Source organism: Heterodontus francisci, chromosome 16 (assembly GCF_036365525.1).
Source record: "Heterodontus francisci isolate sHetFra1 chromosome 16, sHetFra1.hap1, whole genome shotgun sequence".
In the NCBI taxonomy this organism is placed as follows: domain Eukaryota; kingdom Metazoa; phylum Chordata; class Chondrichthyes; order Heterodontiformes; family Heterodontidae; genus Heterodontus; species Heterodontus francisci.
This window is the reverse complement of record NC_090386.1, coordinates 86,658,084-86,678,794: the sequence shown is the minus strand read 5'-3', so window position 1 is coordinate 86,678,794 and position 20,711 is coordinate 86,658,084. Positions and strand designations below refer to the sequence as shown.

The 20,711-nt window shown below is 43.3% G+C and overlaps 1 protein-coding gene across 2 annotated transcripts in view; it reads left to right on the top strand.

Moving 5' to 3' along the window:
* Nucleotides 1–20,711, top strand: part of cyld2 (cylindromatosis (turban tumor syndrome) 2) — a 73,187-nt gene that overhangs the window by 33,059 nt on the left and 19,417 nt on the right. For both annotated transcript variants that reach the window (XM_068048543.1, XM_068048542.1), the window contains exons 2-4: nucleotides 7,709–7,987; nucleotides 9,898–10,356; nucleotides 11,424–11,562. In XM_068048543.1, the coding sequence (XP_067904644.1) occupies nucleotides 9,904–10,356; nucleotides 11,424–11,562 (592 nt within the window). In that variant the 5' untranslated portion in view covers nucleotides 7,709–7,987; nucleotides 9,898–9,903. The remainder of the gene's footprint in view (nucleotides 1–7,708; nucleotides 7,988–9,897; nucleotides 10,357–11,423; nucleotides 11,563–20,711) is intronic.

Sequence of the window (20,711 nt, the reverse complement as noted above, 5' to 3'; positions counted from 1 at the left end):
ATTCGGTGTATCCCAGTCCCATGTCCAGTTTATAAATCTAAATTTGGTGTATTCCAGCCCCTGTCTAGTTCATAAATCTAAATTCGGTGTATCCCAGTCCCATGTCCAGTTTATAAATCTAAATTCGGTGTATCCCAGCCCCATGTCCAGTTTATAAATCTAAATTCGGTGTATTCCAGCCCCTGTCTAGTTCATAAATCTAAATTCGGTGTATCCCAGTCCCATGTCCAGTTTATAAATCTAAATTCGGTGTATTCCAGCCCCTGTCTAGTTCATAAATCTAAATTCGGTGTATCCCAGTCCCATGTCCAGTTTATAAATCTAAATTCGGTGTATCCCAGCCCCTGTCCAGTTTATAAATCTAAATTCGGTGTATTCCAGCCCCTGTCTAGTTCATAAATCTAAATTCGGTGTATCCCAGTCCCATGTCCAGTTTATAAATCTAAATTCGGTGTATTCCAGCCCCTGTCTAGTTCATAAATCTAAATTCGGTGTATCCCAGTCCCATGTCCAGTTTATAAATCTAAATTCGGTGTATTCCAGCCCCTGTCTAGTTCATAAATCTAAATTCGGTGTATCCCAGTCCCATGTCCAGTTTATAAATCTAAATTCGGTGTATCCCAGTCCCATGTCCAGTTTATAAATCTAAATTCGGTGTATCCCAGCCTCATGTCCAGTTTATAAATCTAAATTCGGTGTATCCCAGCCCCATGTCCAGTTTATAAATCTAAATTCGGTGTATTCCAGCCCCTGTCTAGTTCATAAATCTAAATTCGGTGTATCCCAGTCCCATGTCCAGTTTATAAATCTAAATTCGGTGTATTCCAGCCCCTGTCTAGTTCATAAATCTAAATTCGGTGTATCCCAGTCCCATGTCCAGTTTATAAATCTACATTCGGTGTATTCCAGCCCCTGTCTAGTTCATAAATCTAAATTCGGTGTATCCCAGTCCCATGTCCAGTTTATAAATCTAAATTCGGTGTATTCCAGCCCCTGTCTAGTTCATAAATCTAAATTCGGTGTATCCCAGTCCCATGTCCAGTTTATAAATCTAAATTCGGTGTATCCCAGCCCCTGTCCAGTTTATAAATCTAAATTCGGTGTATTCCAGCCCCTGTCTAGTTCATAAATCTAAATTCGGTGTATCCCAGTCCCATGTCCAGTTTATAAATCTAAATTCGGTGTATCCCAGCCCCATGTCCAGTTTATAAATCTAAATTCGGTGTATCCCAGCCCCATGTCCAGTTTATAAATCTAAATTCGGTGTATCCCAGCCCCATGTCCAGTTTATAAATCTAAATTCGGTGTATCCCAGCCCCATGTCCAGTTTATAAATCTAAATTCGGTGTATCCCAGCCCCATGTCCAGTTTATAAATCTAAATTCGGTGTATCCCAGCCCCATGTCCAGTTTATAAATCTAAATTCGGTGTATCCCAGCCCCATGTCCAGTTTATAAATCTACCATCGGTGTATCCCAGCCCCATGTCCAGTTTATAAATCTAAATTCGGTGTATCCCAGCCCCTGTCCAGTTTATAAATCTAAATTCGGTGTATCCCAGCCCCTGTCCAGTTTATAAATCTAAATTCGGTGTATCCCAGCCCCATGTCCAGTTTATAAATCTAAATTCGGTGTATCCCAGCCCCATGTCCAGTTTATAAATCTAAATTCGGTGTATCCCAGCCCCATGTCCAGTTTATAAATCTAAATTCGGTGTATTCCAGCCCCTGTCTAGTTCATAAATCTAAATTCGGTGTATCCCAGTCCCATGTCCAGTTTATAAATCTAAATTTGGTGTATTCCAGCCCCTGTCTAGTTCATAAATCTAAATTCGGTGTATCCCAGTCCCATGTCCAGTTTATAAATCTAAATTCGGTGTATCCCAGCCCCATGTCCAGTTTATAAATCTAAATTCGGTGTATTCCAGCCCCTGTCTAGTTCATAAATCTAAATTCGGTGTATCCCAGTCCCATGTCCAGTTTATAAATCTAAATTCGGTGTATTCCAGCCCCTGTCTAGTTCATAAATCTAAATTCGGTGTATCCCAGTCCCATGTCCAGTTTATAAATCTAAATTCGGTGTATCCCAGCCCCTGTCCAGTTTATAAATCTAAATTCGGTGTATCCCAGCCCCATGTCCAGTTTATAAATCTAAATTCGGTGTATCCCAGCCCCATGTCCAGTTTATAAATCTAAATTCGGTGTATCCCAGCCCCATGTCCAGTTTATAAATCTAAATTCGGTGTATTCCAGCCCCTGTCTAGTTCATAAATCTAAATTCGGTGTATCCCAGTCCCATGTCCAGTTTATAAATCTAAATTTGGTGTATTCCAGCCCCTGTCTAGTTCATAAATCTAAATTCGGTGTATCCCAGTCCCATGTCCAGTTTATAAATCTAAATTCGGTGTATCCCAGCCCCATGTCCAGTTTATAAATCTAAATTCGGTGTATTCCAGCCCCTGTCTAGTTCATAAATCTAAATTCGGTGTATCCCAGTCCCATGTCCAGTTTATAAATCTAAATTCGGTGTATTCCAGCCCCTGTCTAGTTCATAAATCTAAATTCGGTGTATCCCAGTCCCATGTCCAGTTTATAAATCTAAATTCGGTGTATCCCAGCCCCTGTCCAGTTTATAAATCTAAATTCGGTGTATTCCAGCCCCTGTCTAGTTCATAAATCTAAATTCGGTGTATCCCAGTCCCATGTCCAGTTTATAAATCTAAATTCGGTGTATTCCAGCCCCTGTCTAGTTCATAAATCTAAATTCGGTGTATCCCAGTCCCATGTCCAGTTTATAAATCTAAATTCGGTGTATTCCAGCCCCTGTCTAGTTCATAAATCTAAATTCGGTGTATCCCAGTCCCATGTCCAGTTTATAAATCTAAATTCGGTGTATCCCAGTCCCATGTCCAGTTTATAAATCTAAATTCGGTGTATCCCAGCCTCATGTCCAGTTTATAAATCTAAATTCGGTGTATCCCAGCCCCATGTCCAGTTTATAAATCTAAATTCGGTGTATCCCAGCCTCATGTCCAGTTTATAAATCTAAATTCGGTGTATCCCAGCCCCATGTCCAGTTTATAAATCTAAATTCTGTGTATCCCAGCCCCATGTCCAGTTTATAAATCTACATTCCGTGTATTCCAGCCCCTGTCTAGTTCATAAATCTAAATTCGGTGTATCCCAGTCCCATGTCCAGTTTATAAATCTAAATTCGGTGTATTCCAGCCCCTGTCTAGTTCATAAATCTAAATTCGGTGTATCCCAGTCCCATGTCCAGTTTATAAATCTAAATTCGGTGTATCCCAGCCCCTGTCCAGTTTATAAATCTAAATTCGGTGTATTCCAGCCCCTGTCTAGTTCATAAATCTAAATTCGGTGTATCCCAGTCCCATGTCCAGTTTATAAATCTAAATTCGGTGTATCCCAGCCCCATGTCCAGTTTATAAATCTAAATTCGGTGTATCCCAGCCCCATGTCCAGTTTATAAATCTAAATTCGGTGTATCCCAGCCCCATGTCCAGTTTATAAATCTAAATTCGGTGTATCCCAGCCCCATGTCCAGTTTATAAATCTAAATTCGGTGTATCCCAGCCCCATGTCCAGTTTATAAATCTAAATTCGGTGTATCCCAGCCCCATGTCCAGTTTATAAATCTAAATTCGGTGTATCCCAGCCCCATGTCCAGTTTATAAATCTACCATCGGTGTATCCCAGCCCCATGTCCAGTTTATAAATCTAAATTCGGTGTATCCCAGCCTCATGTCCAGTTTATAAATCTAAATTCGGTGTATTCCAGCCCCTGTCTAGTTCATAAATCTAAATTCGGTGTATCCCAGTCCCATGTCCAGTTTATAAATCTAAATTCGGTGTATCCCAGCCCCTGTCCAGTTTATAAATCTAAATTCGGTGTATTCCAGCCCCTGTCTAGTTCATAAATCTAAATTCGGTGTATCCCAGTCCCATGTCCAGTTTATAAATCTAAATTCGGTGTATCCCAGCCCCATGTCCAGTTTATAAATCTAAATTCGGTGTATCCCAGCCCCATGTCCAGTTTATAAATCTAAATTCTGTGTATCCCAGCCTCATGTCCAGTTTATAAATCTAAATTCGGTGTATCCCAGCCCCTGTCCAGTTTATAAATCTAAATTCGGTGTATCCCAGCCCCATGTCCAGTTTATAAATCTAAATTCGGTGTATTCCAGTCCCATGTCCAGTTTATAAATCTAAATTCGGTGTATCCCAGCCTCATGTCCAGTTTATAAATCTAAATTCGGTGTATCCCAGCCTCATGTCCAGTTTATAAATCTAAATTCGGTGTATCCCAGCCTCATGTCCAGTTTATAAATCTAAATTCGGTGTATCCCAGTCCCATGTCCAGTTTATAAATCTAAATTCGGTGTATCCCAGCCTCATGTCCAGTTTATAAATCTAAATTCGGTGTATCCCAGCCTCATGTCCAGTTTATAAATCTAAATTCGGTGTATCCCAGCCTCATGTCCAGTTTATAAATCTAAATTCGGTGTATTCCAGCCCCATGTCCAGTTTATAAATCTAAATTCGGTGTATCCCAGCCTCATGTCCAGTTTATAAATCTAAATTCGGTGTATCCCAGCCTCATGTCCAGTTTATAAATCTAAATTCGGTGTATCCCAGCCCCATGTCCAGTTTATAAATCTAAATTCGGTGTATCCCAGCCTCATGTCCAGTTTATAAATCTAAATTCGGTGTATCCCAGCCTCATGTCCAGTTTATAAATCTAAATTCGGTGTATCCCAGCCTCATGTCCAGTTTATAAATCTAAATTCGGTGTATCCCAGCCTCATGTCCAGTTTATAAATCTAAATTCGTTGTATCCCAGCCTCATGTCCAGTTTATAAATCTAAATTCGGTGTATCCCAGCCCCATGTCCAGTTTATAAATCTAAATTCGGTGTATCCCAGCCTCATGTCCAGTTTATAAATCTAAATTCGGTGTATCCCAGCCTCATGTCCAGTTTATAAATCTACATTCGATGTATCCCAGCCCCATGTCCAGTTTATAAATCTAAATTCGGTGTATCCCAGCCTCATGTCCAGTTTATAAATCTACATTCGGTGTATCCCAGCCCCATGTCCAGTTTATAAATCTAAATTCTGTGTATCCCAGCCCCATGTCCAGTTTATAAATCTACATTCGGTGTATCCCAGCCTCATGTCCAGTTTATAAATCTACATTCGGTGTATCCCAGCCCCATGTCCAGTTTATAAATCTAAATTCGGTGTATCCCAGCCCCATGTCCAGTTTATAAATCTAAATTCGGTGTATCCCAGCCTCATGTCCAGTTTATAAATCTAAATTCGGTGTATCCCAGCCTCATGTCCAGTTTATAAATCTACATTCGGTGTATCCCAGCCTCATGTCCAGTTTATAAATCTAAATTCGGTGTATCCCAGCCCCATGTCCAGTTTATAAATCTAAATTCGGTGTATCCCAGCCCCATGTCCAATTTATAAATCTAAATTCGGTGTATCCCAGCCCCATGTCCAGTTTATAAATCTAAATTCGGTGTATCCCAGCCTCATGTCCAGTTTATAAATCTAAATTCGGTGTATCCCAGCCTCATGTCCAGTTTATAAATCTACATTCGGTGTATCCCAGCCCCATGTCCCGTTTATAAATCTAAATTCGGTGTATCCCAGCCCCATGTCCAATTTATAAATCTAAATTCGGTGTATCCCAGCCCCATGTCCAGTTTATAAATCTAAATTCGGTGTATCCCAGCCCCATGTCCAGTTTATAAATCTAAATTCGGTGTATCCCAGCCTCATGTCCAGTTTATAAATCTACATTCGGTGTATCCCAGCCCCATGTCCAGTTTATAAATCTAAATTCGGTGTATCCCAGCCCCATGTCCAGTTTATAAATCTACATTCGGTGTATTCCAGCCCCTGTCCAGTTTATAAATCTAAATTCGGTGTATCCCAGCCCCATGTCCAGTTTATAAATCTACATTCGGTGTATCCCAGCCCCATGTCCAGTTTATAAATCTAAATTCGGTGTATCCCAGCCCCATGTCCAGTTTATAAATCTACATTCGGTGTATTCCAGCCCCATGTCCAGTTTATAAATCTAAATTCGGTGTATCCCAGCCTCATGTCCAGTTTATAAATCTACATTCGGTGTATCCCAGCCCCATGTCCAGTTTATAAATCTAAATTCGGTGTATCCCAGCCCCATGTCCAGTTTATAAATCTACATTCGGTGTATCCCAGCCCCATGTCCAGTTTATAAATCTAAATTCGGTGTATCCCAGCCCCATGTCCAGTTTATAAATCTACATTCGGTGTATCCCAGCCCCATGTCCAATTTATAAATCTAAATTCGGTGTATCCCAGCCCCCTGTCTAGTTCATAAATCTAAATTCGGTGTATCCCAGCCCCTGTCCAGTTTATAAATCTAAATTCTGTGTATCCTAGCCCATGTCCCGTTTATAAATCTAAATTCTGTGTATCCCAGCCCCATGTCCAGTTTATAAATCTAAATTCTGTGTATCCTAGCCCATGTCCCGTTTATAAATCTAAATTCGGTGTATCCCAGCCCCTGTCTAGTTCATAAATCTAAATTCGGTGTATCCCAGCCCCTGTCCAGTTTATAAATCTAAATTCGGTGTATCCCAGCCCCTGTCCAGTTTATAAATGTATCCCAGCCCCTGTCCAGTTTATAAATGTATCCCAGCCCCTGTCCAGTTTATAAATGTATCCCAGCCCCTGTCCAGTTTATAAATGTATCCCAGCCCCTGTCCAGTTTATAAATGTATCCCAGCCCCTGTCCAGTTTATAAATCTAAATTCGGTGTATCCCAGCCCCTGTCCAGTTTATAAATCTAAATTTGGTGTATCCCAGCCCCTGTCCAGTTTATAAATCTAAATTCGGTGTATCCCAGCCCCTGTCCAGTTTATAAATCTAAATTCGGTGTATCCCAGCCCCTGTCCAGTTTATAAATCTAAATTCGGTGTATCCCAGCCCCTGTCCAGTTTATAAATCTAAATTCAGTGTATCCCAGCCCCTGTCCAGTTTAGACATGTATTTTCACGTTGTTTGAGCACTGCAGTTTGTTTAGGAAGCATATGAAGGCTTTGGAGAGGGTGCAGAAACAATTTAAGAGAATGATTCCAGGGATGAGGGACTTCAGTTATGTGGCTAGATTAGAGTAGCAGGGGCTGTTTCCCTCAGAGATGAGAAGGTTGTGGGGAGATTTGACAGATGTGTTCAAAATCATGAGGGGTCTGGACAGATTAGATAGCGAGAACTGTTCCTGCTGGCGGAAGGGTCGAGAATCAGAGGACGTCGATTTAAGGCAAAAGAACCAATGGCGAGATGAGGAAAAACTTTTACGCAATGAATGGTTAGGATCTAGAATGCATTGCTTGAGATTGTGGTGGAGGCAGATGTATTGGGGCTTTCAAAAGGGAATTGGATAAGCACCTAAAGCGAAAAAAAATTGCAGGGCTGCGGGGAAAGTGTGATGGGGTGGAACTAGCTAAGTGGCTCGAGCAGAGAGCCGGCATGGACACAACAGGCCGAATGGCCTCCTCCTCTGCTGTAACCATTCTAGGATTCTATTACTGGTTAATGGTTGCTGCTGTGACTATATAATGTGGTTTGGCACAGGTGCTTGAATACTCTCTTGCTAATGTAATTGTGCCATTTTTTACTTTTTCCACCACAGGGCTTGAATTGAACATAGAATCGCTACAAGATTGTTACGTTAAACAGTGGACTATGACAGGAGTCAGTGAATTCATTCCGATGCCAATGTGAACTTGCTACATTCTGTTTCAACAGCAGGAAGCTTCTTTATGGAGGCACCTTTACAAAATATCTTGGCTGTATACCTGTGTATAAGATACAGTATACTAATTATAAAGAAACTGGAAACTGTCGGAGTGTGTGACCAAATCTTGGATTTTAGCTTGATGTGTACTCTACCTCCAGGATCTGTGTACAGGTAAGTGAAAGACTGATTGTTCTTACCTCACTCAAAAGAACAATGAGGCAAGTTTATTCACTGTCACCCATACTATTCTATGTCTTCGTTGATGTTTTAACTGACATCATAAGGAACAGTCATGGATTGGCTGTTCCAGGCACTTCTGGAAGCTGTGGTGCTTTTTTTAAATAAATGAAATTGAACAATTGTCAGACTTGCCAAAGAATTGTACTGTACTCAACATCTTGAACAACAGGGTAACCAACAGGATATGGTGCCTCTAATTACAGTATTATAACCTTTGCGTGGCTTATAAGGGGACTCTGAGAGTTTTGATTAGAAAGTGTGAGGGCAATCTATTCAAATTATTGATTTATATTTATATCTTGGTCTTCTGGTAGACACCACCTTTAGCTTGGATATAGTGTTTTGGGATCATGTTAGGAAGGGGTGCTTTTGTCCTTTCTGATGAAGGGTCACTGACCTGAAACCTGACCTGAAATGTTAACTCTGCTTCTCTCTCCACAGATGCTGCCAGACCTGCTGAGTATTTCCAGCATTTCTTGTCTTTATTCAGATTTTCAGCATCTGCAGTATTTTGCTTTTATTTAAGTTGGTGATGAGTAAGTTTGAGAAATGGCACTCGGTTTGAAGGTGTAGAACATTAAGATGGTTGTCACATCACAAACTCTCTTGCACAAGACTTCCAATCATGCTGGAGGTAGCTTTCCTTCATGTGGGGATACTGAGGCGTAGCACAACAGCTGCTGGAAGGCATTATTTAGAGGCTGAGTATGAGACCACATGCTAAAATATCCAGGATTTGTTGTTTGCCGTGTAGTTGCTGTTGAATCTTTGTATCTCCAGCTTATCGAAGCACCATGTGGTGGGATATGCTGTGTGTCCATGCTGTGGTCAGGAAGGTGTCAGCGTTGTAGGGCTGAAATTTATACTCTGGTGGTGGGCCTGACGCCATTTTTAAAGGGCTTTGAGGCCAACTGTTAAATTTAAATATTTAAAGAAACTGTGAATAAAAACAATTCATTTATTTTGCCCCTCTTCCAGTCCCCCAATACCCACAAAATTAATTACGCCCTCTTCCCTATCCCTCCCTCCCCCTCCCCCCTCCCCCCCTCCCCCCCCCCCCCCACCAAACACTTACCTTGTCCACCTGACCACCTCCCCCCACAAAGTGCATAAACTTTAACCTAAAACCCTTTCCACCATCCACTACACCAATGATGTTCCTTTGACCCCATTTCCCACACCCTGCAGTGAGAAACTTGCCTCATCCCCCCGCCACTAGTGCTGTGCCTCATTTCCCTGGATAGGGATCCAAAGGCGCGGGCTGAAGATCGCAGTGGGATGGAAGGCGGCAGCGTAAGTGTAATTTAATTCATTGATTTTAATTTATTTTAATATTTAAATAGCGGTCCCGTTGCCGAGCAGTGGGGAGGCTACCATGAGGCCTGCTGCCACTGGCAATATCGGACCAGACCATCCCGGCATCGGGGTGCGTGGCCGCCATTTCCTGGAGTCATTTTCTGCCCCCCCGAGCACAAAACCCCGATGTTGTGGGGGGTCTCCAAAATTCAGCCCATGGTTTCTGATATGTCAGATGAGGGTTTGAACTCTGTCTGATTGACTATAGAGTGACTGTCCAATGAGGGCTTCTTTGGAGTCTGAATGATGCCCAGATAACTCGCCTAGAGATGGAATGTTGGATCCATATTAGTCCCCTGTGGCTTACTCAATAATCCATCACATGAGCCAGGCAAGCAGGCAGGCCTGCAATATTAACTCTTGTGTTGATATGCCAGATTTTTTTGAACAGTTGTGAGCCTCTTCAGATCCTGTTGTCTAATGATGTGATGATCTTATATTCGTCTTTGTAGCCTGTAAATTAAAAACTTTGATATCTTTTTCAGGTTCAAATGTTTTTAAGCTTTGGATTACCCAAAATCAGAATGGGAGGAATTGAAAAAGATAAGCATTATTTTATTGTGATAAAAGAATTTACTGAAAACAGAAAGAAGATCCAGAAAGGCTCATTGGGATATTTCAACAGGTCAGAAACTGAGGGATTATCTGCAGATATGGAGTACGGAAAAAGTTCCCTCAAGTTACTGAAAGTGAAGCAAGACAATTTAAAAGAAATCACCAAGGATGAAGCAGAGTTGCTTTTCGAAATCCAGGACATTCCTCGACGATATGAACTCATTCAGGATGAAAAGCTCTTCAAATCTATTTCTAATCTACAAATTAATGACATTGTACAAGTGAGGCGGGGCAGGGAAATTGGGGTAGGAATTGTCAAAAACATTAAAAACTCTACACGAGAAAGTAAATTGAAACTACATGGATCATTGTTTGAAGTCGAGATGGTGGTAAGCAGCATATAACTAACAAATGTTACAGGGTTTTGGGAACGGGTGGGTTGCTGTCAAAACTTTGTAACACATTCCAACTCTGCAAGGCTTTTATAGTATAAAATAGTGATTTTTATCAGTTGGTGTATTTTCTGCATAGAGGGTGTAATCTGGGAAGCACTTGAAGTACTTCAAAATGTGGAAAAAGGTATAGTTGGTCCTGTCTTATCCAGCGATCAACTTTTTCTGACTTTGCGGCAAACTCCTTGCCTCAGTTGTATCTTATCGTTCAGTGGTTTGGATGCTTGTGTAAAATTCAGCAACATAGCTGAGAAGGACTTCCTGATAGTCCAGTGGTTAATCTGACTTTTTCCTATAGTTTGGCCTTTCACTGTTTGCATTGAGGTTCAAAATGGAGCAGTTCTGGTGATTTGGAATAAAAATAGAAAGTGTTGGCAATACTCAACAGGTCTCAGCAGACAAGGGAATGGGATGAATACTTAATCCCAGGCCTCTGACAGTGAAACGTATGTAACAATATGCAAAAAAAAGAGTTAGCTTTTGATTTCTTTCCTGTATGGTGTATGCCTGCACTTTGTCTATCTCTTCCTATGATGAATTGGCTGAGAAGCAGCAGGGATTTGTAAGGATTTATGGGTGCACCAAATGACTATATGTTAGAGGTATAGTGTATTGTACCACCAGGAATGTCCAATTTAATTTTCACTATCCGCGTACAGCAGATCTTGTAACTTGCATGGTATTATCCCTCAGGTACATACTTTTCTCTGGCTGTGTCAGGTAGATACGTGAGTGTCTGACCGTATGGCTTTTAATTTGGTTGCCTGTACAAGTCAGCTCTGGAGTGACCGTCTTTTCCGGTTCCTAGGTAAAAACTATAGAAAGTGACCCATGTATTTTCCTTGGTATTGCTTTCTCATTTGTGCTTTTCATCCTGATTTAAAATTGGCTTGAGGCTATGTAGAGCTTGTTTTCTTCAAAACTTAAGAAAACCACAGAGCAACAATTCGCAATTTATGTTGCCTTACGTTAAATGTTTTCTTTTCTCCCCCATCGCAACGTAGGAGGGTGAAGACCAGAAGACAAAGGGGAGGAAAAGAGGCAAAGGCATCGTTATTGATGCAGGAGATATCATTTTTGCAAGTGGTACTGAAGTGGAGCTCCCTGGTACAAATGATAAAGAGAGTAAATTGTACAGTGATGGTAGGTTTATGCATCAGGTGACCCTTCTTATTTATGCTGGTTAGGAGTGTATTTTGTGCACTTGTCTGCCTGTGCATCGGCATCTATCTGTGGGATTAGAACATTCTATTTTAAAAAAAATGGTCAGAGTATCTCCGTATTCTAGGTCTTTGGCATTTTACGGCGTCCTGTCGATTGATTCATTGCTACTTTACCAGGTTTCTGTCGTATAGATCCCTTGTGAACTGTGAAGATGGAGCTCCCTGCATTGACAGAAGATGGGTACTGCAGTCTTTTAATGATCCATGAGGGAGACAGGTTCAGAGTGCCGTTATATCCCTACAAATGTTGGTCTTGGAGCCTGGAAAAGACGTACACTAGAAATTAAAAGCCCTTTCATGTTCGTGATTTTCAAACTTTTTAATGTAGGACATGCCAGCAAATATTAACACACTCTTGCCCTAGTTTTGCAAAGTTCCTATCAGCTACCCAAAGGAAAATAGTGCTAAAATTGCAGAAAACATTTAGTATTGGCAACAGAAAGTATCTTGGTTAACAGTACAATAAATATAGTAAAACTACATGAAAAAATATAGCACTCCGCAGTGACTTAGTAGGAATGATGAGGCTACCCGGCTGTGTACGTTACAGGCTGAACTTTATTGGGGTGCTGCTGTGTGCGGCGGTGCTCTTTAAACTCAGTGCGGCGCCCATTTCCATAGAGGCTGTTCACCGCCCTCCCCATATTACGTGGGGAGAGGCGGGACATTCGGCGCAGGGAGAGAGTTTTTGACGGCTGTGCAGCAGGTGCTGGGGCCTATTTTAAGCACCCCAGCACCGGCTTCCTAACAGCTGTCAAAGAAATACTTACCTGACTGCCGAAGAGTGGAACTGCTGTCAATCTTGCAGCAAAGTAGAAAGTGCTGGAGAAATCCAGCAGGTCAGGCAGCACCTGTGGAGAGAGAAGCAGAGATAACTTGTCCAAGTTCATAGACCTGAAAGTTAACTCTACTTCTCTCTCCACAGATGCTTCCTGACCTGCTGAGTGACCCCAGCACTTTCCACTTTGCTGCCACATACCTACCCTGCTGTGTCCCAGTGTCCTGTGAAGTTGCGCTCCTCTTCTGCTTAAGTGTAACATTCCTTCTTGTAGGCTTGCTGCACCTGGGTGAATAATCTTAAATTTGCACATTCCAGAACATGAGACTTAAGTACGCCATAACGGGTATTACAGAGGTTTACAGATAACACACTGACACAAATGGGAATGCATGGGTGTCACAGCAATGTACATACATCTTTCACTAAATGTTCCTCACCAGCATGTGTGTCCTTTTCTCTGTGTGAATGATGTGTGCCAACATGTAGTGCTAAGGTAACATCCCTTTGCATTGTTAACCTTTCAGGAGAGTCAACGTATGCAATAACATCATTGCCATGCCACCATTACTCATGAGCATCTCCATGGATGCAGTGATATGGACATTGGCTCAGTCAGCTGCTGCCTCTAATGGTTTACACAGGGATGTTGCAGATGTGGACTGGTGCACAGCAGGTGAGCGAGGGTGATGTGTGGCTTGCAGAGCTCATGTTGATTTCTATGGAGCAGACAGCCTTTGTCTGATAAGCCGCTTCTGTACATCCGTACCTCACTGCTAGCCCTGTGTGCAGAGCCTGAGTGCCATCTGCCCTCCCAAGTTGTAGGTCCTCAGCATCCTCATAGTCCAAGGAGGAATCCTGTTAACGTCTCTCTTCATCATGCCAGGTCTGCCCCCTGTTGGGTGTGTAGTTGTGCAGAGCAGCAAAGAAAGGAGCTGGCCTTTTCACATAGTACAGGGCATCACCCTATTCATACAGGCATTGGAGGTGCTCTTTCAGAATGCTGATCTCCTGCTCAATGGTGGCTCATGTAGCTCAGTGACTGGCATTGTATCTCTCCTGTGCAGCAGTAGTGGAGTCTCTGACCAGTTTCGGGAGCCAGGTCTGCAAAGGATAGCCCTTCTCTCCAAGAACCCACCCCTCCATCTGAGCCAGTTCAGTGAACAGCGGTGGCAGCCGGGACTGGCGCAAGACCCAGGCGTCATGGCAGCTGCCTGAGAAGCGGTCACACATTCGCTGCAAGCATCTGTGGTGTTCACATACCAGCTTCACCTGGATTGAGAGGGCTCCTTTAATGCTGACGTCTGGAGGTGGTAGCCTGGCAGTAGGCCTGATGGCCACATAAGTGCAGTCTACGAACATTACAACCTATGGTTCTCCGGCAATGGTGCCAGAACCAATGGCCCTCTGGGCCTGGCTGTGAGAGTCCGTCCTGAAGCGGACATACTCACTGGCCCTCTGGTGCAGGGCATTGGTGACCCTACTGATGCAGCGGTGAGCTGATGACTGTGTGACCCCACAAAGGTCTCTGTTGGGACCCCTAAAGGCTGTAGAGGTGTCAGGCTTGAGAACTGCTGCCACTATGAGGAACAAAGGCATGGGATGTCCACTGGAGCCCATGGGCTGCAGGGCACAGAGACGTGTGACCACCCTCTGTATATGCGCAATCTCCTCTGACACTGGTGCTCTGACATCCGCTGGCATGTCATGTCAGGCCTGTAGATGCACGGCAACCGTAATGGCGAGCTCCCCTTGGGGGCTGCTGCTCACGACTGGGGGCCTCTACGTGGATTGCACCTGCCTGTTGGTATTGCCTCTGGCCCATACGAATCTTCACGTGCAGAGGATCACGCAATGGAGGATGATCCATACCTATTTCCATGTGATAAATAAAGTTGAACCATGCATCTATTGGAAGATTCCTAACAGACCAGAGACTGGTGTTGACGGGTACATCAGCTGCTTTCTTGGATCAACTATGTGGTGTGCCATGGCATTGCCCATCTTGGCCAATACTTAGTGGCACAGCATGACCACATCAAGATCCAGCCAGCTGAATCGATTGCCCCCACCATCCATACAGCCTTAATGCTCCTGCCCTTTCTGGCACCCTCCCCACCCACAGGGTGCCTAGTGTGCCATTGCCCCCTCACACAGAGCGTACATTGTTAACGGAGGGATGGTAGATGGTACCTTCCTTCATGCCAGCATGGGTTTCCCTCCAGTAATTCCAGTCCCTCCTCCCTTCCAGAATGCAGAGTTAGACTCTTGTGTACCCCTCCTTCCAGAATGCAGTTAGACCCCTGAATATCCCCTCGCCCTCCTCCCTTCTGTAATGCAGAGTGAGACCCCTAAATAACACAACTTACCTTCGTTGGCGACAACTTCTGCCTCTGAGGACCCGCTGACTTTTCAAATCGTGAATGGGATGGCACGTGATGGTCGCCCGTTCAACGAAAAATTCGGAAGTGTTGGTGGAGAGGCGGTGAGCTGCATAATCAGCAAAGGTAAGTAATCATTACCATATGTTAATTGTGGTACTGCGGCCATGCAGTGGGGGGGCCGCACCAAGGTTCCGCTGCCGCTGGTTATCTCTGGAGGGCCCTTCTCCGCGTCGCACGTCGAGGCAGGCCTCCCCCCACAGCATTTTACTGGTCCCCGTGCCAAGCTCTGTGGCGACAAGGGGCCGGTAAAATTCAGCCCTACATGTGGGACAATTCCTAACTAGGTGGTAGCAAGGCAAAGTGATTTTAGAAGAGAATTCCAAGCAGTAGCCATGTAGTGGCTGATAAATTGCCCTTGAATAGTGGAGCAGATAGGGTGGATCTCTATTTTTATGAAAATATAGATTTTTGTGAGGTGTGAAGAAATAGACTAGCAAAAATATCTAACTTTAAAGTTACTAGAAGTTTCCCATTGTACATCCTTCATGTTGAAATTTTACATAGCTATTTTCCCCTCAACCAGTTCACCAGTATTATAAAAGTTTCCGTATATTTTCTTTGTGTCTGATTTATTGAGTATAGGATTAGATGATCACTTTGGTTGTTATGATCAAGTCAACGAGCCATAAACAACCTGTGTGAGACACTGGTTTCATTGCCCATTTTCATTCATCCTAGGTGAAATTAACAACGGTTGTAGATTTTGTTGCAGCACATGGAATGAGGCTCCATTGCTGCCACTAGATGCTGTTGCATATCCAGAATTAAACTCATTTAGTAAACTTTCTCATTTACTTTCAGAGTAGTATAGAAAATTATCCTAAATCAATTTACAAAAGAAATTGCAATTCTTTTAACCAATTCTTAATTACAATTTTATTGTTTGCCGTGAGTTGAGCTGTGTCTGTGTACACAGTGAAATGTTGATAGTTGTTAGCTTAGAGATGTGAATCCTAAACAATTTAAATCTAGTTCAATTAAAAGAACTACCAAATGTAGAAGCAGTCTGTTTTTCATCGTTTACTCCCAGCTCTTTCTGAATTTGATTTATTTTAGAAGCTCACCATGTAGGTTGTTGCTGAGTAACTGGATTGACTGTCAGAAAAAATAGTTTCCTCCTCTTTTCCAACCCTCTCAAAGAACAGCATGGTAATGCTTGATGACAAAGATACACAAGCTTCTGAATTGTGCAGGACTGCTTCACGGACTCCAGTTTGAAAACCTATCCTTGACTGCATTTGTGTGGAAGGTATATGAAGGCTTTATTTGTTTTTTCTCCACCTGAGGGCACGACTCTGCTATTAAAACTACGTAGGTGCTTGGTAATACTTACTGTAATTAGCATTTAGGTGATAGCTCAGGAAGAACAATTGTAGAATGTTTAAATAAAAAATGCCTTATATTTATTTTCAACATTATTTCAATCTTCTGTTTGCTAATGCAAAGGGTGTTGATGCTGGTGACTTTTGCAGTTTTGACATCAGTAGTTATCATTTAAGTTCTCTCAAGTCAGAGGGAGAATAGAGTAGATGTAGGGTAAAGTTTCTTGATTGCCACTTCAATAATCTGGCCTTAAAAAAATTCCATAAGCCCCTGTAATGCAGTTGCGAGAAAAATTCAATTTTCTATGCCAGCTGTCCTCTTGATCAAACCCAACTCCAGAGACAAGTGCATTTAATCTAAGCTGACACTTCAGTATAGTACTGAGAGAATGCTGCACTGTCGGACGTACCATCTTTTGGATGAGATGTTAAATTGATGCCGTATCTGTCCCATTGGTTAGATGTAAAAGATCCCACGCCACTGTTCAGAGAAGGAGAGCTTCTTTCGATAAACCAGCAAATATTTACCCATCAATCAATATCACTCAGAGATTATCTAGTCATGTTTCTCATTGCTATTTGTGGGACCTTGCTGTGCACAAATTGGATGTTGTTTCCTTACATTACAATGGTCGTGCACTTCACAAAGTTACTTAATTTGCTGTAAAGCACTTTGAGATCGTGAAAGGCGTTTTATAAATTCAAGCATTTTTCTTTAATGCCCTATCAGAGTGAGATGATTGACAATTTATTGCAGAATTATGGACTCCTTATGTTGTGGACTTGTGCTGATTGATGAGGTATGGCAATGTCCTGGAACATGACATTTGTCTTCCTGGAACATGACATTCGTCTTCCTGATGCTGATGGTCAAACCAAACTCTTTACAGGCGTGAGAGAGTCTGACCGTTTGCGCTGAAGGTGTTTCTCGGTACGGAATGCTAACGCAGCATCTTAGGCATAGAGGCACTCTGATGAGGACTTGGTGCACTTTTGTCTTGGATCTCAGATGGGCAAGGCTGAACAGCTTTCCATCAGTTCTTTAGGAAAGATGTGAAGGCATTAGAGTGAGTACAGAAAAGATTGACGAAAATTGTTTCAGTGATGAGGAAATTCAGTTATGTAGATAGATTGGAGAAGTTGGGACTGTTTTCTTTGGAGAAGAGAAGGTTGAGAGGAGATTTGATAGAGGTATTCCAAATCGTTATGGGTCTGGATGGAGTAGATAGGGAAAAACTGTTGCCATTGGTTGAAGGATTGCGAACATGAGGGCACAGATTTAAGGTAATTGGCAAAAGAAGCAATGGCGACATGAGGGAAGACTTTTTCACACACTGCGTAGTTGGCATCTGGAATGCAGTGCCTGAGAGTGTGGTGGAGGCAGGTTCAATGGAGGCATTCAAGAGGGAATTGAATTGTTATCTGAAAAGGAAGAATGTGCAGGACTACAGAGCAAAGGCGATGGAATGACACTAGGTGAATTGCTCCTTTGGAGAGCCGGTGCAGACACCCCGGACTGAATGGCCTCCTTCTGTGCTGTAATAATTCTGTGATTCTGGTTTCTATGGTTCTCATATGTAAGTAGACACTCGCTCTAGATGAACTGAAGGCATATAACAGCAGCAAAGAGAATATACCAAAGAGTGTCGGCGCCAGAATGCAGCACTGTTTGACCCCACTGTGGATCTCAAAGGGTTCCAGTGTTGCCCCATCATAGCTGACCTTACCTACATGTCATGGAAGGAGGAGATCACGCTGAGCAGCTTCGACAGGCAGCAAATTTTCTTCAGCTTAAATATACCGCTTGTGTCCACTGGATCGAATGCCTTTGTTAGGTCGATGGAGGCAATGTACAGTGGTCTCTTGTTCACGGCATTTCTCTTGCGATGCTGGACTGAGAAGATCATGTCGATTGTGGATCTTCCAGTTCTGAAACTATCCTGGGATTCGGGATTGATACGTTCAGCCCAGATCTGCAGTCCGATGAGGGCAACGCAGGCAAATACTTTTCCCATGATGCTCGGTTGGGAGATGCCTTGATAGTTGCTGCAGTCGCCCTTGCTCTTGTACAAGGTCACCATCTTTGCATATCCTGAGGCTCTGACCCTCCTTCCAGCAGAGACCGAGAAGTTCGTCAGATGCTGCAGAAGTGCCAGTTTCCTGTGCTTGATGAGCTCAGGCAGCATTACATCATCGCCTGGAGCTTTGCCCATGCAAGTCAAAGGCTTTCTAAGCTGTGGGATCTGTATCTAGTTCTTCCATGAAAGGCAGGCTTTCTAGAGGTTTCTCAGTGACTGTATTTTCCCTGGAGTACAACTCATGGTAGTGTTCTCCCATCTCTCCATCTTTTTATTGCAGTCTGATGACCTCCCCGTCTTTTTTTCAATCGACCTGTTTTCTTTACTGATGGACCTGTTGCCTTTTTGATCTCATCGTACATGCCCCTAACGTTTCCTGTGTCATAAGACATTTGGATATTCTGGCAAAGTTGTAACCAGTCAGCATTGACCCAGCGCCTAGCAGTGTGTCGGACTTTACTTTGAGAAGCTGTTAGTGCATTCAGAATACTCTCACCGGATCTGTCTCGTAATTAATGAGAGCAGATTGCTTGGTTTCAGTAATAGGTTCCATTACAGCAATGTTAGCCTCGAGCCAGTCGACGTTTTTCCATTCTTGCTTCCCATATGTTTAGAGTGCAGTATTGTTAATGGTGTCTCGAACCATGTTCCATTTCTCTTCTGCACACTGTGTGGGAATGCTGGAGAGTGTCTGTTCAACAGAGTCAAGGAACTTTTGGTTCTTAAATAAAAGCAAAATACTGCAGATGCTGGAAATTTGAAATAAAAACAGAAAGCGCTGTAAATACTCAGCAAGTCAGGCAGCATCTGTGGAAAGAGAAGCAGAGTTAACGTTTCAGGTCTGTTACCTTTCATCAGAACCTTTGGTTCTTAACTGAGTAGGCAGTATGCCTGACATTGGTACGAGGTTAATAGCTTCGCATATCTAGGCTCCACAGTCGCCAGCAATTTGTCACTTGATGTTGAAATCAATATGTGCATTGCAAAAGATGCAGCTGTTATGTCCAAGCTGAACAAGAGAGTGTGGAACATCAGCAACCTGACGGAGAACACCAGATTGCAAGTCTGCTAAGCTTGTGTCCTCTACCGCAGTGAGACCTGGACAACATATGCTTGGCCTGAAGAAAGGCTGAAGTTTCCACCTTTGCTTTGTCAGACTTCTCGGCGGGATAAGGTCACAACTCGGGTTCTGGAGTGTGCTAATTCCGTCAGCATACACTCATTACTATGTCAGCGTTTTGCAATGGCTCGGCCATGTTCATCAGCTGGATGACGGCTGTATACCCAAAGACCTTCTCTACTGACCTGCTGAACATCCATACCTCTGCTACAAGGACACCTGCAAGCGTGATTTGAAGATGGTGGACATGGACATAGACAACTGGGAGACAGCGCCAAGAGCTGGAACCTCTGGAGGCTGATTGTTCAAAGGGGCATCGGAGGAGATGAAGAGAAATGGAAAGCTCAACTGTCTAAGAAGAGGGCCCAGAAAAAACAAGGCCAGCAAATTCTGCACCTTCTCAGTCCACTGTCTTCATCTGCAGCATTGTCTACCATGCCAGAGTGGGGCTCCTGAGCCACTTTAGATGACGTTCAACACAGAGTTGACCACTAAGGCACAAACCATCGTTTCTCAAAACCAGTGGACAATCTGGGTTATACGTTTAGTGTGTAACTACTACCCCCTCTTTCTACATCGGACCATTCAAAGAATTCTAATAGTGTGCTGTGCTCCATGGCGGTGCACTGTGAGAGCGGCGGCCTTCCCACGTGGAATGTCCGCCGCATGGTCCCCACGATATTATGCACGGGGGCTGATTTAAATAGAGGGGGCGGAGCAGCCACCCCTGATGACATAGAGGGGTGGCCGCTGCATGTCCGGCGCTGCTGCCATTTTTAAAGGGCTTTAAGCCCTTAACGCAGATTTAAAATCTTATGGATATAGTGTACTCCATATGTTTTTAATAAATGAGATGGAGGCCCTTCCCCAACCCCCCCCCAATAGTCATTTCACTGCTCGATATTTGCAAAACGTGCCTTATTCCCTACCCGAACTTTTTATTTTTATTTTATTTAGAGATACAGCACTGAAACAGGCCCTTCGGCCCACCGAGTCTGTGCCGACCAACAACCACCCATTTATACTAACCCTACAGTAATCCCATATTCCCTACCACCTACCTACACTAGGGGCAATTTACAATGGCCAATTTACCTAACAACCTGCAAGTCTTTGGCTGTGGGAGGAAACCGGTGCACCCGGCGAAAACCCACGCGGTCACAGGGAGAACTTGCAAACTCCGCACAGGCAGTACCCAGAATCGATCCTGGGTCCCTGGAGCTGTGAGGCTGCGGTGCTAACCACTGTGCCCCCCAGCCTTCTAACTTTTGCCCTTCAACCCCTTCCCACCATCCCCACATCCAATAAAAAGTGATTTCCCCGTTCG